The 19,039-nt window shown below is 36.4% G+C and overlaps 2 protein-coding genes across 2 annotated transcripts; both read left to right on the forward strand.

The window, feature by feature from the left end:
• LOC115995280 lies at nucleotides 1-4,606 on the forward strand. The gene is made up of 3 exons (XM_031119785.1): nucleotides 1-940; nucleotides 3,571-3,681; nucleotides 4,069-4,606. Exons 1-3 carry the CDS (start codon nucleotides 275-277, stop codon nucleotides 4,222-4,224), a joined length of 933 nt encoding a protein of 310 aa, XP_030975645.1. The 5' UTR covers nucleotides 1-274; the 3' UTR covers nucleotides 4,225-4,606.
• A 1,316-nt stretch (nucleotides 4,607-5,922) lies between these two features.
• Nucleotides 5,923-11,940, forward strand: LOC115949672. The gene is made up of 12 exons (XM_031066963.1): nucleotides 5,923-6,071; nucleotides 6,461-6,606; nucleotides 6,990-7,091; nucleotides 7,593-7,664; nucleotides 7,762-7,865; nucleotides 8,101-8,182; nucleotides 10,048-10,140; nucleotides 10,424-10,488; nucleotides 10,875-10,887; nucleotides 10,982-11,062; nucleotides 11,415-11,523; nucleotides 11,623-11,940. Exons 1-12 carry the CDS (start codon nucleotides 5,945-5,947, stop codon nucleotides 11,718-11,720), a joined length of 1,092 nt encoding a protein of 363 aa, XP_030922823.1. The 5' UTR covers nucleotides 5,923-5,944; the 3' UTR covers nucleotides 11,721-11,940.
• Nucleotides 11,941-19,039: the final 7,099 nt, after the last annotated feature.

Genomic DNA, 19,039 nt, shown 5'->3' on the forward strand with positions numbered 1-19,039 from the left:
ATCCCCGCGTACAAAGCCGTAAACCGTCGAATCCATCGCCAAAGCCTCTCTCTCTCTCTCTCTCTCTCTCTATGTCTTACAGTAAGAAAAGTAGGAGCACCAAAGCTCCAGCAAAAACCCTAACCATGGGCACTCTCAATCTCAGTTCTTCATCCCACCCTCTAAATCCAATTATTCTTCCCAACTGAAAAACAACTAAAACCCACTTGTTATTATAGTTAGTTAGTTAGTATAGCCACACTGCACACGCATACAAAACAGTTAGCCAAAAACAATGTCACTCACTCTCCAAAACCTCTTCACAAACTCCACCTCTCGTTTCATCCTCCATTTCACCACCACCTCTAATCCCAAAAACACAACCGCCATCTCTCTCCCAATCACCTCTCGCCACGTCACTTCCCCTCTACATTCCCGCCATTATCAATTCCTCCCCCACCATCATCCTCATCCTCATCCAACACTCAGACTCAGACTCAGAGCCACAACCGAAGACGACGTCGTCGTAGTCGCCGGCGGCGGCGGCGGAAATTCAAATTTCAACTTCGATTCGGTCCTCTCCGTCGCCGAATTCCTCTGCCTCGCTTCTTCCTTGGTCGGTCTCGCGGCGAATCTTGCGCTGCTCTTGAGCTCGAAGAAGGCGGTGCTGGTGGAATTGGTTGGGAACAAGGTTTGGGCGTGGTGGGGGATTGCGTTGTTGGCCGGTGGAGTCGCGATTGGGTCGTGGATTCGGAGGCGGCAGTGGCAGCGGTTGTGTAGGCAGACTTGGAATAACGGCGGTGGTGGAGTGGTGGAGGTGAATTTGCTGGAGAGGATTGAGAAATTGGAGGACGACTTGCGGAGCTCCGCTACCATAATTCGGGTCTTATCAAGACAGCTTGAGAAGTTGGGTATAAGGTTTCGGGTCACCCGCAAGACTCTCAAGGATCCCATTGCTGAGGTACACACAAAAAAATGTGGTTATTTATGAGTTGCTCTTTTACTGGTTCTGGTTGAATTAACTGTAAACTATGTGATTCAATGAAATGAAAGTCAAGAGAATCATGTAACCACTAATCACTTAGAAAAGTGTAACAAATTGTAAGCTTGAGATTGAATCAATAATTGAGGACACTTGGTTAATTCACAATGGAGTTTGACTGGTTTTGTTTACCTTTGGTCCCAAGTCTGGAAAAAAGGAGGAGGGTTGTGATAGGTTGATGGGCAGAGTAAAATTCAGGAACTTTATTGTTATAAATGTGCAATGATTAGTTTGGGATTGCATATTTTGAGATTAGCAACTATTGTGATCGATACTGGTGTTGTGATTTGTGGTTGGTTATTTATCAGCTATAAGTTCTGATGCTTTTGTTTGTAGCATCTGGCTATGTCTAATTGAACTTAGAGCCGTTTAATACTTTAAAATAGTATTTTTAGCCCCTTGTTCATACAAAGAGTGTGTAACTATCTTACTTCAGTATTAGGATGGGGAATTGCTTTTAAAATTATGACCAAATACATTGATATTGGATCTTGTGGTCTACACAGGGAACGGTACAGGGTTTTGAACCTTGTTACCTATTTATATTTTAATACTCAGTATAACTCAGGCTTCCAATTGAGCAGCTTAAGTATTTATTGTATCCACATCACCCCTCCTAAGTCCCCTGATCTTTCGGGACCAACAGTCTTTATACAAAATTCAACTCATGTCAAAGTCTATAAATTGCATAATTGTGGCTGAATGTCCAGTTAATACTTGTTCTAATCTTCAACCATTTAAATCTAAACCTTGCAGCAGCCAAAGTGTAACCTTAATAAAAATTACATTATGGATGACTTTACCTTGTTGCAGTGCTTGGTGTGAACCTTCAATGATCAAGAATGCTCTTAAGCTCCAACATGATTTTGATCATCACCTCAGTGTCAGCATGTTGCAACTGTTAATGCACATGTCGGTCACCGTTTTAGATTGATGCTATCTGTTGATGTGGCTTGCATAAGATGCACAAAGTTCAATTGAGGTGTATAACCTTATGCCTACATAAAAGCCGGTCATAGCCAATTTGACCAGATCAATAATACACTGACTTTGGAATTCTATTCTCCATTGGACTCTTAGTTTAAGCACCACGTCTCAAAGTAAGAGCATTGCTGACTCTTAGTATACATAAATACAGCAGCCTATTCTCTTATTTTTGTGTAGTCCTCTCTTATGCCATGGCTGGAGAATTAGGTTTGAGAGAAAATTCTCGTCTTCCTGTGTTAGTGTTATTAATGAGAGAAGGTTCTTCGGGTGTATTTGTGCTTTGAGTTTCTGGAGAGAGCTTTGTGCTGCCGTTATAATCTTCCTATATTTTATCGTGAAACTTTCTCTTTGTTGCCACCCATGGACGAAGGCATATAGCCAAACCATGTAAATTCTGGTGTTCTTTGTGTTTTTGTTGATTGATTTCTTTTTTTTTTGGTCTTAATTGTTATTGGTTTGAATCATGGGGTTGCTATTTGCACAACTCTATCTATGATTTTCCCTATGCTTGCTTTAAGTTCTGTTTCTTGGCAGAGTTTGAAGCTCAAATTCTATTTTGATCCTTGTCCCTCTGAAGATTGAAGTAGAGATAAGTATAAATGAGTGTCATGTAACTCATGTAGGTGAAAATTGTTTCCAAACATAGTGAATGTTAGGCCCTACAACCTTTGGTGCTGAAGAAGGCAAGAATTATATTGCAAAATTATATTTGTAAAAACCCAGGCTTTTGAGTAATTCAAAAAATTTTCTCTTTTTGCATATCTTAAATATTTCATATTCCAGGTATGGTGCTTTTGTGTAGGCTAGTTTTTATTGTCCTGAATTGTGCATACATTATAAAGTGGCCGATTTAAGATTGGGGATGTAGATAAATGAGAATGTTGGCAATAGGTCTATCAGACTGGCGGTATAATTCTAGTAAGATCAGACATGCTCTCTTGGTGCATAATTTGACCACCAAGAAATAAATATTTCATAATATTAGTTCCATATAGAGAGGATATCATGTAATATTATATGAGGCTGTAGATGGTGTTTGTTCCCAGAATTACACTGGGTATAGAACTTCAGGCACAAGAATTCATGTTTGCTGTTCACAGTATTAAACAACAAGTTAGCGTGGCGTATTCCAGCTGGTGCCTAAACAACTGAGCATTGACTTAATTGGTTTTGGTGTATTTAAAGAGGCAGTGCTGAGCCTAGGAGGATGTGAGTCTTTGAGAGTTGATGGTTGAAGTTAAACATGGATGGAATTGAAGAAGGCATATAAGGGACCTGGCCTTTTGTACCAGGCATGGCTTTTTGACTAGTTGGCTTGTTGAGGATGCTAACCCATATAATTGGTGTAAGGAACTGTGGGTAATGACAAAATATTATATTCCAAACTTGTTTGGTGGTAACTAATTTAACTAATTCAATACTCCAGATTCTCATTTGCTGTAACTTCTGACTCAACTCAACTCATCTGTTTCTTTTTCTTTTTTAAAGGGAAAACTTTTTTTTGGAAAAGTTCAACTCAACTCATTTGTCACAACTTCTAACCATTTGTTTAAATCTTAAAGACTGCAGCTCTGGCTCAAAAGAATTCAGAGGCCACTCGGGCATTAGCAGTGCAAGAAGACATTCTGGAAAAGGAGCTTGTTGAAATTCAAAAGGTGCTTCTGGCTATGCAGGTATATGTAACAACAACAACACACACACGCACACATGTTAACTATGAGGATATGATATTTGCTTAATATTGTAATGAGTAAGGGGAAGTTTCCTAGTAGAGATTTGGGGTAGTAGAAAACTAGAAATTGTAAATTAACTAGTGATATGCAAGATTTGATATCAATATTGGTGGATTGTTTGTTTCTCTCCAAGTCCTTTGAATATTTGTTTGTAAGTTTATTCTTCTTGATTTGTGGATGTGTATGTTTTGGAGTCCAAAATTGCATATCAATATCATTAACGATTAGATCAATGGCTTGCAGCCATAATGTATGTTATTTCTTGAAGCTAATTTAAGGTGCTAAAAATGCTTTTAATTTGACTTCAGTTCTGTGTATGATCTGTAGGAGCAGCAGCAAAAACAACTTGAGCTGATTCTTGCAATTGGAAAGGCTGGGAAGCTATGGGAAAGCAAACGGGAGCAACATGAAGAACAAGATACAATTGAAACAAGCAATTCGGCTGAAGGGGGGTTCAAATGGAAGGAAACCCAACAAATTTAAGCCTTAATACAAGCGAGTAATCAACTTATGATTTTGAAGCAACAATTCCTAAAGGAAATTTTCCTAAGACGATTGGACGTGCTGGATACAATCATAGGTATGTCATAGGGGCATTGTTTTTTTCATCCTGGGAAACGTCCCTGGTCTAAAACACCATTATGGAGGTTGTAGGAAAAACAACCTAGGAAGAATAAATTGGAGATGTACTTATATTTTTTGTGAACATGGCATACCAATGAGATACAGATGGTTCTTCCTGCTCGCACTTGTATTTGTTATTGGAGGTTGTAGATTGATGTATTCTTTTCAAATTTTGGGTGGTGATATTCGGTCTCAGTAATCATATTGCGAGCTCATTCCATTTCTAAAGCTTTGCTATTGAGTCCTTCCTATTGTTCTTACTTTGTATTAGTTACTGAGTTGATAATTGTGATGACAGAGTCGGATCCAATACACCTTAATCCTTAATGCAAGAAAAATTCTTACAGGAAGGTTCATCCCCAAGTGGTGTGAACATTTGCTAAACCATACATTTTGCTAATGATTTCTGGACTATCACCTTTGCAGTTGATAATTTTAAATTCCATTGTGGGAAATGCTATGGCATCAATGATTAAGAGGATTACCCCTCCACTTTCTAATCTAATTGGAAATTTAATATAACTTCGTACCCATTGAAGAATTAATGTCATGGATTCACAAAGTGTGGAATTCAAATGAGGGATGCCAATGGTTTAAGCTCTTCTGGTGATGAGAAGCAATAGTCCTTGAAAGGAAACAAATTATAAAATTGGGCTGGTCCATCTCTCTTTGAGTCTGGCCCAGTACTACTATTGGGGTCAAAGTACAAACAACAGTCTGTCTCAGACGCTAGTACCATTTGATAACCGTTTACCACCACAACAGTGGGCGCCAAAAAAATATGAAAAGAGGAAGAACTTATTAGGAAGCTAGAACAAGAACAGAGAGAACGCTATCTAGAAATAATGGAATCTCATCGTCCAATATCTAGAAATAATGGAATCTCATCGCCCAATCCCGACTCTAATCGCTTCATCACCAATCTCATCCTCCTCTTCGACTGGACTTGGTAATCTCCTCAATCACACTCCTACCATTACCAACTTCTAGGTTTCACTTAGTAAATAACACAGTAATTTACCATTCATAACGTAATGTATACTTGTATGGTGCTTCTCACTTTATTTCTATGATCAAGTATGTTGGAAAATTCAAGCACTAATCAAATTCAAGCACTAATTTAATTATTCATTTTCGTGCGTGCTACCTCTACTTTCATTCTTTGGAAATTGATTAATGTTCAAGAATCAAGATAAAACTAACTGCGAGGAGAACTTGACATGGCCAAGAAGTGCCCTTTGGTCTCTCAACTTATGCCAAAGGTGAGTTTTAGTTTGCTGAATATACTCTGTGATCACAATCATAGTTTATTTGATTTTTATTTTATTTTATTATTACTAGCCGTGTGGATCTCCAACACTCTAGTCAACAATCTTTGAGTATTGCAATGGAGTTTAATAAATACTCAGGACAACCTGTATTTATTTGATTTGTTTAATCTATTGAAAGAATCTTTAAAAGAAAATTTCTAAACTGCCCTCTCCTCCCTTTCAAATTATCTCAAAATCCTAACAGCAAAGCATTTGCCTGGGTTCCATTATTGCCTATACTCTTTGCTTCCCATTCTTCTTCTTCTTCAATGTTAAAAGTTGGGAGACTCTTTGGAGCTGCAATGGCTTCTATTGCAGGATCCAATGTCCTTCCTGTCAAATCTGTTGGGAAATTCGGACCTCAATGCACATTGAAAAGCTTGTTTTCTTCATCTGGTAACCATTTTTTTAATTAAAAATTAAAATTTTCAGCAAAAATTAGCTTGAAAAAAAAAATCAGAAAACTGTTGTAAATTGTAATGCCTCCTAAATTTTAGTAATTTTAAATTTCTAATAGTTTTAAACTCAATTCTAGAGTTTTCCTCCAATTATTTAAAAACCAAAAAAATAAATGGAACCCATCAACTTGTGGCACTGTTGCAAACCCCATACCATTTTCTGTTCTGACCTTGGGATATCAACTGAGATGTTTAGATAATGATAAGTGTTAGAGGTTTATCTATGTCATTCTGCTTTTTTTTTCCCCTCCTCAAATATAAAATATCTTTGTGACATTGGCTTCAAATAAATTTATATTTTGATTAAAGTTTCCACTGTCTTTGCAGGTCCTTATCAAAATTTTGTTGATAGTTCTTGGCAGCTTGATTGTGATAATGAGACATATGCTGGTTTGTTGCCAACTAATTTTGAAGGCGTCCCTATGGTTGGGTTGGATGCAATGAAACACGCAAATTCTACCCTTGAGGATTTTGTAAGTACATAGCACAACCTATCAGAGTAATTTTGCTGCTTTTTGAAATCTCAGGGTATAATTTGTCGCTTCTAAAACTATAAGGTTTAATTTGTTACACCCCCTAAATTATAGGGTTTCCCAAAATTCTTTGATTGAATCTACTATCACAAGTGCAGCCCTTGACTTTATCTATTTGTAATGTTCGACTTAATAGAAAACATTGTATTATATTATTGATCATCTTTATTGTTCAATGTTGTCTGTAACGTAGCTTGAATGCACAATCTTGTGGATAAATGTGCTGTCTCGTTCCTTTTATTTGTCAAATATATTTGTATGCCTGCTGGAAAAATTTGTCTATATCTAATTGTTTAATGAGCTAATGCATATCCATGTAGCAGTGCAGGTCCTATTTCATGTTTCACGGAATGGACGTAAACAGACCACAGTCAATATTCAAATATTTACCTGTGCTTTATTTCACAGGAAGTTTTCTATATCAGGTAACAATCTTGAAGAAATATTATGCTCAGTTATTTTTGACGTGGAGAAACAATAAAGAAATTTAGAGTTTGTTGAAATGATAAATGGGACATCTAGGATGGTATTTTTCTATTGATATTACTTGCACAAGGAAACAGAAATTGCTGTGTTTTTACAATGGAATGTGTCTTTCCCTTTGTGTTTCCTCCCATTTAATACTTGCCTTGTGGAGTAATGAAATTACCTTGGAACATGTTCAAATGTGATTTGCATTACTATGATGACAACAACAATCAAGCCTTAGTCCCAAAATTTTGGGGTTGGCTATAGATCCTCAATAGACTAAATAGGGTCTGCCACACTTACTAGTTTCCACCTTCCTTCCTATTCTCCTTAATTGACATGTCATTTTTTACAACTTTCACTAATGTTATTAGTATTGTGGTAAGTTAATCTATATATTTAGCTATCATCTATTTGCTTTGTTTTCTTCCTCAACATTTATGGTTTTGATTATGCAGCTGGATTGTTTAAATGAGAAGATACTGAATCTACACACCAGTGGAGTTTCTGTTTCAGAAAGAGGATGCAAGGTGATAATACATATAATTCTTTGGAACATCACTAAAAGTATCTTCTAACCTTCTAATTAACTTTCACTTCACTGATATAATTCCATTTGAGATAAAGGAAGGACATCAGAGATTGATTACTAAGTTCACAGATGCACTTCAAAGCAACCCATTTAGACCACTTACGGGTCTACTTGAATTTCATGGTCTTTTGACAGAGAGGTACATTTCCTTGCCTACATTATTTTGTTTATACAAATGAAAAACTTTACCCTATGGATGGAGGGAGATGGGGAGAGAGGATAGGGGAAGGTGGCCGGAATGTGATAATTTTGCAGTACCCCGCTCCTCTCCTCTCCTCTCTCCCTTCATCTCCCTCCCTTCAAAACATACCCTTGAAGTTTGAGTTGATATATATATCTAAATTTTTTTTTCTATTTTTGCTCAATGGGTTTAGGATAAGAGAAGAATTTAAGTCTGCAGAAGAGTATTGGCCTTTGGAAAGAAAGCTTTGTAGTCCTCTAATGAACAAAGACGAGGTTTGTCTATCATTGGGGTCCTTTTTGCCCAAAATAATATAGTTATTGTGGGGTCTTTTTTGTTAGTAAGTTAGACATGCACACAGTGAGTCTTAAACCCATGACCTCACCCTCCACCTAGCACTTGCAAGGAGAGGAAGTGACAATTGAGATGGAGTTCATTAGCAGTTATTGTGGCTAAAAAGTACTACTATTACTAGTACTAGTATTATGATGTTGCTTTGTATTATATGCTAAAAATGTTTTTGGAAATTGGCAGACATTTTACCACAAAATTTCTGTATTTTTAATAATTTGGGCAATTCATTTGCAAACATAGAATGTGACCACAAGTTACTCATCATTTGAATCTAGGAAGTCCATCAGTTCTGTGCTTAAGCAAATTAGTAAATGTATACGTTCTTATATTTTTTATTATACTTTCTGGGTAAGGTGAGGTACAGATTACAGAAGTCAAGGGGGGGGAACTAGAGTGATAATAATGTCTAAGGCTCCTCTAGACACAAGGAGGTTTATGAGAACCTTGATCTACATAGTAGATTATACCCTTGACCCTAAGAAAATGGGCTCCATCGGAAAATTTAGTCTCTTGGTTGAATCAATTTGCTTATTTTGTGCATCTAAATGGTTTATGAACAGACATCTTTCAGTTTGCATTACATGCTTAATTCCGTTTTTACTTTTTACTCATCAAAATATGTACAAAAGTTGAGGAAAAAAGATTCTAAAAAAAAAGTTAGGAAAAAAAATGAAAGAATGAATGAGAAAAGAGGTTAATTTCTTTATCTTTATTTAGGATATTGGTGTAAGGGCTTTACCTTAAGTGTATGGAACTTGGATTATTTATTTTAAATCAATTGTTTACATTTTGTGCATGCCCTACATGAGGAGTTCAATGTTTAAGGACAAGAGAACCACAAGGCAATTTTTTTTCAAAGAAATCTTTGGACTTCCAAGATTTTTCTATAAAATTAAGACACACACACACAAACAGAAGGGGGAAGATATTTTTGGCATTGACAATTAAAAATTCCCTAAACAACTTTAAACATTTCATACTATTGCTAAGCTTTCAATCAGGTATTATATTTTAATTTCGCATTGTATCAATACTTCAATTTATTTCTGAATGCCTATAGAACAGAGGAGAGTTGTTTGGGACACACAAAAGTGAATAGCAGATTGCTATGCATATAATATCAATTCAAAAATAATGTGCCTGCTGCTCAAAATTACATACCAATTATTTTAGAGAATGGATAAATTAAATTGGATGATATTTTGAGAACTTTGTGATTAGCGAACTGAGATCTTTCATGCAAAAAAGAGAGAGATAAATATGGTTTCAAATATATATTTGTGTCAGTGACATTGAGATATGGTGCATTTAATGCAATGAGAAATTTTATCAATTAAAGAACCCCCTTGAATATTGGCAAAACTACAACTATTGTTAACCATGGAAAAAGTTCTTAGTAAAAACATGATACAGTTGGAGAGAGAAAGAGAGAGAGATTTTCGTTTTCTAGCACAGATTGTTTTTGGTCCAACTGTATCTTGTATATGTGTGTGTGTGTGTGTGTGAAAATAGAGTCCATATACACTCAATTTGCCATTTCATTTTTTTTTGTTTGTATTTATGATTCTGTAAATTAGTTCCCCATGGACTGAAATTGTTATGCTATTTCTCTTGTTGTCTCGTCACTTTAATATAGGTATTGTGAATCTAATACTTCCAAATTTCTAAACTTGTGGAAATGCTTTCTTTGTATTCTCTCTAAAATTTGAAGGACTTATATCACAGAGATTAGTAGGCATGGCCAAAATTTTTCATTTTAGATTTTGGTTGAATTTTTCCTACCCAGATCTCCATTGAAGATGTGATGAGGGCAATTCATCTAAAATCATCTGATTATCGAATTCTAAATCTTCTTCTATATCAGTTGAGAGGAGAAAAGGTGAATAACTATTATCTGTTCATTTACTTCTTTCTTTATATATATATATATATATATATATTCTCAGGTTACAATCTCTCAATTGCTGAAATATTTTCCAAAATGCTTAAAGCAGTGTGGTTGCCCTTCTAATTTCTGTCCAACAAAATTGATATTATCCTGTAATTTTTAGTGTGATGCAGCTATTACACTTCTGATGTAATATGTCTTCCATTGTTCTTCAAGTCTTTGGAGCAAGCATATTTCATAAATTAAATTGTGTTTTCTTTGAGCTGTTTTGAAGGTTAATGATTTGCATATGGAATTTCTATCAGTCGTAGAATTCCTGGTGGAGGTATCCGATGATCTGTAAGTACTTCTCTTTTCATTTCTTTCCATGCATTTTTTTCTAATTCCTTGTGGAAAGTTTTAGTGGACAATATTTTACCCTATAATTGGTATCAGCTCTTTCTCTTTTCTATATGATCTCTATTTCTGTGTCAAAGAACAGTACACCACTTGAGATGATGGAACTATGCCCGGCTACTTCCCTACATCTGAATCTACATTTGCTTTCAGTCTATTTAGGTTGCTCAAGTAGAGTAGATTACTAAAAATTTTGCTGCATTTTCAGGAAAATGCTTATTTGTTATGTTTTCAGTGAGATAACTAATGCTATTACTTTTCAATGTTGAAATATTGCGGCAAGTGTGATGCTAGTTTTACTCAATACTGAGGTGACATAAAATGTGTAGGATTGACTATGAGGTCAGTTCTTTTATCATCGTCATGGTTTCTAACTATTTTGTTCTCATTTTAATTAATCCAAATCTTACTCCATAAACTATGGTTTTCCATGCAGGATGATGTACTAAAGAACAGTTTCAATGTTTTGCGTATGTTCGTCAAAATATATGGAGCTTCAAGAGCCCCAACTATGCTGGTGAGTATGCCAAGAAGTTCAGCTAGGCACACTCCATTGCTACATGGAGCATCAACACACTTGTCTATAAATCACTTTGAATATTTATTTCCACGCAATTTTGAAATTACAGTATATTGGGATTATATCTCTGCCATCAACTTTGATTTTTATTTACAGTGCATTATCTTGAAAACTTACTAGGTTGTCTTTAGGTGATCAACATACTTGGCTGCACTGATTTCTTGAGTACTAAATTATGAATGTTACCTTGCTCATGTTGCTCTAGTTTTAATCAAAAAGTTTTTTCCTAGCAATCTAAAGTCTTCACTTATAGCAATCTTTTTGGTAAACTTTTATTTTCCCCCCTCAGGTGAAATACATTACTGAGGCTGAGCAGAAGTATGACAGTTTATTGAAAACCTTGGATCCCCAACTAGCTTTGAATTACCAGAAAAGACGTGATGAAGTCATTGAAGAAGGTGGTTTCCGAATCTGGACGCTTTGATAATATAAAATTAATTAAATTGACTATCTTTCTTCTCTTAACATAATTTATCTGTAATTTGAATTTTCTTTAGGTGGGAAGATATATGGACAAGATCTTCGAACATGGAGCATGCCTAATGTGATTGTAGATGAGGAATTATATCGCTCTAATTTCACAAATTCTAAATGAACAGACATATCTGGGTAGAGATGGTTCATGGTTGAATAAAAAGGGGTGAAATCTCTAGACTTTTACCATCTGATTGATGTAATTTGCGATTTTCGCCCATGTTTTTGAATTATGTTCATTACCAACTGGTATTTATCTTACCGGTACGTAATTCGGTGCATTGTAACTCCCTGTTCCATATAGGCTCAAATACCCTACAAGAGTACCAAGGTGTTCTGGACATTTTGGCCTATTCCAATCATTCCATTTGAAAACTTTATTTTAGCAAATAAAGTTTTTCTCCATACTAGTTTGGAGAGAAACTCTTGAAACTCATCATATATTTTTTATATTGAGTGTAAATTTTGAAAATCTAAACGTTAGATTGCATATTCATACTTGCAAAATTTCAAGAATATCAAAAATCAATTGCTATGTCATTAAACAAATGTTAAAATTTCAAGTTTTTGTGATTTAAAATTGTATATAAAAAAATGTTTATTGGTCGAATAATAAATAACATCCAACTTGAACGAAATTTGATATGTATGTTAAGAAATTAAGGAACATGAAATTAAACAGTTACATTTTCAAAATTTATAGCAAAAAAAGAGATATATGAAAAGTTTAAAGTACGTTTCTCCAAACTATTTTAGTGAGAAACTTTGTTCTATTTTAGCCTAGAATAGAACATTGACTTAATTGATTTTTTTTTTTTGGGACTTGGTTTTTGGTAATTTTTCCACCCCTAAATCAAAAACATAATCAGGGTGCATTTCAATTTTTAATTAGGCTAGTTCAAAATTTTAATTTATTCCAAAATAGTACTCCGATATCAAATTATTATTTTAGTGATCAATCCAAAACAGTATTCAAAACTTTGATTTAAACCCTTTTGTGTTAATCTATTTTAATTTTTTTTTTCCCCAGGTTTCCACTCTAATCTCTTTTAAGTCGATGGGAGGAGAGGATTTGCGAAAGCAAATTAAGGACAAACAAATTTTACAGAACAAAAACCTCATCAAATATCGGGCTGATGAACAACTAATTGCTGTGGCAATTAGCCCATTTTTTTACAACTCTAAATAAGAAAAGATTATCACCTTATGTTTAAGGAGAAAAATCCAAACTCCAACGTGAGAATTTCACAAGCAAACTATCAAAATCATCCACTCCACCGTGGATACAAGTGGTTGGAGCTCTAGAGAGCAGTGGCGGCTCAAGTAATTTTTTTTTAGGGTGGTCATTAAGAAATTTAAACTATACAAAATCTAATAAAAAAAAACTAAATATATTGATATAAAAAAAAAAAAACACGCAAATACATAAAATCTTACAATTTCCTTCTACGAATTTTCTTATCTTGAAATCGTCGCATAATAATCTCATTATTAATGCTGCAAGCTACATCTCAATCAAAATTTTATTTAAATAAAAAAATTTGGGCTTTTTCTTTGTTTGCAAGGATCTAATATATTGTTAAAGTGGCCAAAATTTAAGGACACAATTTGACTACAAATTTAATTTTAGCCTAAGACTACAATTCTCACTAAACAAATTAGCATGGTTACATATTTTGAAAATTTAATCGTTGAATTGCATGTTCTTCATATTCTTAAAACACATGTCAAATTTCATGCCAATCGCTTGTTATTAACTATTCAATCCATAAACTTATTTTTGTGTATAATTTTAGACTACAAAACTAGAAATTTAAAATTTTGATTGATGACATATTTATTGATTTTTAATCTTTTTGAAATTTTGCAACTATGGAGGATATAAGAGAAAATGTAATCCAATGGTGCATTTGTCAAAATTCATATCCAATAAAAAAATTTTGAGTGGAGTTGTAACCTTAGTCTACAACCAAGTTTGTTGCCAAAATTTGTCCAAAATGTAATTATGTTGAGCTTAAAAAATTTAGGTTGGTCGCAAATTTTTTTAAGGATTAAGAAATCATAATTTTTTTTAAAAATTTATATATAATAATTATTTTTTTTTACAAGTTAGGGTGAGTCGCCCGTGAGAGAGAGTGAGGGAGACAAAAGAAAAGCTAAAGAGGTATGAAACGTCTTGCGCTAAGGTCTTGAAAAAAAAAGTGTTCATAGAAATGCGATTCAACTAATTAACATTAACGTTTTGAAGAAAGGAAAGAGCATTTGCACCAGCTCGTGCAAAAATTTATATCTTTTTTTTTAAAGAGAGTTTTAACTTATGACGTCCGCTTTTGATAATACTCTTTATCATCAGATCAAGACACTAATCGGTTTTTTATGTAGGCGGATATTGAACTTTAAATCTCTTATTCAACCATCAGAAACTTTACTAATTGAGTTAACTAGAATCCACAAATTCATATCTATTTTAGTATAAGAACATATTTTTTTTTTTTTTTTTACATACTTTTTAAACTACCCTACAATAAATTGTTTATTTTACAAAACATTTCATTAAAAAGCTTTTACCAAATACTCAACTTTTTCAAAAAAATCCACTTTCATGCCGCAATTTTTGAAACCCCAACTTTTTCAAAAAGTACAATATCAAAAAGTTGAACTAAACTCACCTTCAACTATTATAAAACTTGGGTTGTGTATAATAAAAAAAAAAAATGGGGTTGTGTTGATATATATATGTGGGGTCATGGGCCCAGATCATACAATTGGGTTTTGGGCTTAAGGTCTAAGCCGAGGATAAGGGGCTGTCCGGGGATGGGTAAGTATAGCCAAGGAAACCTATACTAGTGGATAAGGAAAACAATATTGAACATAATGGCCTAGGAGTTTGTGCCAAGGATGAATTTGTCCTCGGCTAGCCAAGGCCGAGGTCCATAAAGGATGCTTGCCATCTAGGGGTACGATCCATGAAGTTCTGGAAATATGGAGAAGCCTTGCAAGAACAAAAGACAGAGAAGAATCCCAAAATATCTTGGGAAAAGCTACTGTCACCCCCTGACCGCATTAATGAGGAAATGACATCTGCACAGTATTAATGCAGCCCTACAACCACCCCAGAAGACTTCTAAAGGGGGCTGATGGGACAAGTATCAGCATAAACCATCAACTATCCACGTGTAGGGTAGAGATGAAAGAAAATATGTAGTATAAATAAGAGTAGAGACCCCAGAGATGAAGGGGGGGAAAATGCCAAGAACTAGAGCCTCCCAGCCCGCCTCTAGGAGAAAAACTCCTAGAGCGAATACGATTTAATTATGTATGAACACCACGGAATACCACTATCTTGTGACCAAGGTCTAGCTTTTCAAACCCATGCTCTATAAGTGATATTGTTTGGGCCTTTTTACGTGCGAACTCAACATTATTATGGGTCGTTACAAACCGTGTCCTTACAATTGGCGCCGTCTGTGGGAAAGGCTTGTGTGTTGGCACAGGCGGTGGGTTGAGACAGTCCCCCCGTCATTTCCAACAGCCGGTTATAGTGTTCTAGCGTAAAGTTTCATTAGGGGCTACATTTCTTCACTAGGGGCTACGCTTCGAAGCGTCAGTAGCGCTGATGGTTCTAGGGGCTTGGCCGAAGAGCTAATTCCCCTAAACCAATGATCCACGCCATAGCCGAGGGGTTAATTCCCCCAACTACTTAAAAAGCTAAGTTTTGGACAGAACCAAGGTATTGCATGGTCCTCGGACTCAAACCTATGGGGAAACCAACTACTTAAAAAACTAAGTTTTGGACAGAACCAAGATATTGCATGGTCCTCGGACTCAAACCTATGGAGAAACCAACTACTTAAAAAGCTAAGTTTTGGACAGAACCAAGGTATTGTATGGTCCTCGGACTCAAACATATGGGAAAATCAACTATTTAAAGAAAATATCTAAGTTTTGGACAGAACCAATGTATTATATGGTCCTCGGACTCAAACCTATGGGGAAACCAACTACTTAAAGAAAATATCTAAGTTTTGGACAGAACCAAGGTATTGTATGGTCCTCGGACTCAAACCTATGGGGAAACCAACTACTTAAAGAAAATATCTAAGTTTTGGACAGAACCAAGGTCTTGCATGGTCCTCGGACTCAAACCTATGGGGAAACCAACTACTTAAAGAAAATATCTAAGTTTTGGACAGAACCAAGGTATTGTATGGTCCTCGGACTCAAACCTATGGGGAAACCAACTACTTAAAAAAATATCTAAGTTTTGGACAGAACCAAGGTCTTGCATGGTCTTCGGACTCAAACCTACGCTAAACAGAGCCTTAGCTATGTCGGGTCCCTCAAACCTCCTGCTAAGAACCTTAGCTATGTCGGATCCCATCGGATCTCCTGCTAAGCGTTATACAGAGCCTTAGCTATGTCAGGTCTCTCATATCTCCTGCTAAGAAGAATCTTAGCTATGCATGAGTTCTCGGACCACAGATTTTGAGAAAATTAACACACATAACATCTTTCTATAAGTGTCAAGACAGACCCAAAATTATAACCAACTCCTTAGATTAGTAGCTTTGAAAGGAGCAATTTACAGTACAAATATGGGGCGCGTGAAACGGCACTCCCCCGGGTGTAAATCAAAGGATCAAAGCAGAATTAACTCTTAAGAATTCAAAACCCCACCTTTTTCCTCTGATGAGAGGAAAAAACCAGAGTTTTGAGGGGCTATTGTGGGGTCATGGGCCCAGATCATACAATTGGGTTTTGGGCTTAAGGTCCAAGCCGATGATAAGGGGCTGTCCAGGGATGGGTAAGTATAGCTAAGGAAACCCATACTAGTAGATAAGGAAGAAAATATTGAACATAATGGCCTAGGAGTTTGTGCCGAGGATGAATTTGTCCTCGGCTAGCCAAGGCCGAGGTCCATAAAGGATGCTTGCCATCTAGGGGTGCGATCCATGAAGTTCTGGAAATATGGATAAGCCTTGCAAGAACAAAAGACAGAGAAGAATCCCAAAATATCTTGGGAAAAGCTACTGTCACCCCCTGGCCGCATTAATGAGGAAGTGACATCTGCACAGTATTAATGCAGCCCTACAACCACCCCAGAAGACTTCTAGAGGGGGCTGATGGGACAAGTATCAGCATAAACCATCAACTATCCACGTGTAGAGTAGAGATGAAAGAAAATATGTAGTATAAATAAGAGTAGAGACCCCAGAGATGAAGGGGGGGGGGGAAAAGGCCAAGAACCAGAGCCTCCCAGACCGCCTCAAGGAGAAAGACTCCTCGAGTGAACACATTTTCATTCTGTATAAACACCACGACAAACCCCCGTCCGGTGACCAAGGCCTAACCTTTCAAACCCACGCTCTATAAATGATATTGTTTGGGCCTTTTTACGTGCGAATCCAATATTATTATGGGTCGTTACAAATTGTGTCCTTACAATATATATATATATATATATATTTTTTTTTTAAGTTTGGTTTGTAATTTTATTTCCACCCCGAAATTAAACCTAATCGTGTGCATTTCAATTTTTAATTGGGTTAGTTCAAATTTTTTATATTTATTTTTCTTTTAAGAATAATTCTTAGATGAGTATATGAAATGAATTGATTACTTTTCTTGATTCTTTTCCACGTTATAATCCTTTTTATATTGAGTAATTAATGAGATGACATAAATTATATAGTTCTTATAGTATTTATTTTATAAGGAGTATTTTATTTTTTATTTTTTTGAGAAACATCGGTACCAAACATTGTGTTTCAATGACCAATCCAAAAAATATTCAAAACTTTGATTTAAACCCCTTTGTGTTGATCTCAAGATTAATTGAATTTCTCTTTCTTCTTAATGCAAAGTTACTTTATTTTTTTAAAAAAAAAAAAAAAAAAAAACTTTTGTGTTAGTACGTATCAGTTTTTCCCCCTCTTATTTCCACTATGATGTTATGGGTATGCCTTGTAATTTGCACATCATCGCAGAACCCACCAAAGACCACTCGTCACTTAGAGCATCTCCAATGGTCTATGCAAAAGTAAAATATTCTCTATAATAGAGAATGAGACCAAAAAAAGCCACTCCAATGAATTCTCTATACCAAAAAAAAATTTTGGCTCATGAACAGTAGCTCGTCAAGTCTAATGGGCTATTGTTCTTACGGGGCCAGAGAACTTGGCGACCCTGGCCCACTTTGTGCTAGGCCAAGGCCCGCGCCGAGGAGAGAAATGTCTGAGAACATACGATGAAAATCCAAATGGCCTAGAAATGTTGCCGAGGACGATTCCGCCCTCGGCATTCCAGACTCCAGTAGGAGAGAACAGCACGCCATCAAAGGCAGCCTCCCAAAGCGTCCCTTGAAGAAATGACGAGTACAGTAGGACATACACGGGGGTATGGTGTAGGAGCAGTTCAAGGAAAAGTTGTCACCTCCGCATTAATGATGAAGGGACCCTTGAACAGTATGGCCTTAGTTGCCACAACTCACAAAGGGTGTGGGAAGGTGGCTGATGGAACGAGCATTCGAGTAATGGCCTGCACAATCAACAGGTGGAGGGTCAAGATCGACCGGAAAGAAATATATAATGAGAAAAACCCCTCAAGAATGGGGGATCACGAAAAAGGGACAGGAAGAGAGAAAAAGGAGAAAACAGTAGCAGTCTGCATGGTCTTGAAGAACTACGGGAACCTAGTACTGAAAGTGGAAGAAGAAGAATATCAAGCTCTTCGGACGAAACACCCAGGGATAAAATTTCAAACTAAAATCCATTTTCTCATTGGTCCGCCCACACCCAACTGTGTATAGTGATTGTTGTTTAGACTAACACCTAGTTCTTAGGCCCACTCTCTAAAAATTCATTGTATTGGGCCAATTGGGCTTGAGACCTTTCGTCTAATAGGAAGAGCGCTCAAAACCAACACCCTACAATTGGCGTCGTCTGTGGGAAGAACTTGTGTGTTAGTAAGGACAACGATCCGGCATGGTAGGGTCAGGCCCTCATCAGGCAGGGTCAGCTCTTCGGACGAAACACCCAGGGATAACATTTCAAACTTAAATCCATTTTCTCATTGGTCCGCCCACACCCAACTGTGTATAGTGATTGTGGTTTAGACTAACACCTAATTCTTAGGCCCACTCTCTAAAAATTTATTGTATTGGGCCAGTTGGGCTTGAGACCTTTCGTCTAATAGGAAGAGTGCTCAAAACAAACACCCTACAATTGGCGCCGTCTGTGGAAAGAACTTGTGTGTTAGTAAGGACAACAATCCGGCATGGTAGGATCAGGCCCTCATCAGGCAGGCTCCTATCAACTCGAACCAGCCAGATCCCAACAACAGGGTAACTTCCCCAACCTTGAGCGCGACCGAAATGAAGAGAACGGAAGGTTTCGAGAGGGAAGCGTAAACACCGACTAAACCAACAGGAGCTACTCTCGC

The sequence above is a fragment of the Quercus lobata genome, chromosome 6 (assembly GCF_001633185.2).
Source record: "Quercus lobata isolate SW786 chromosome 6, ValleyOak3.0 Primary Assembly, whole genome shotgun sequence".
Lineage (NCBI taxonomy): Eukaryota > Viridiplantae > Streptophyta > Magnoliopsida > Fagales > Fagaceae > Quercus > Quercus lobata.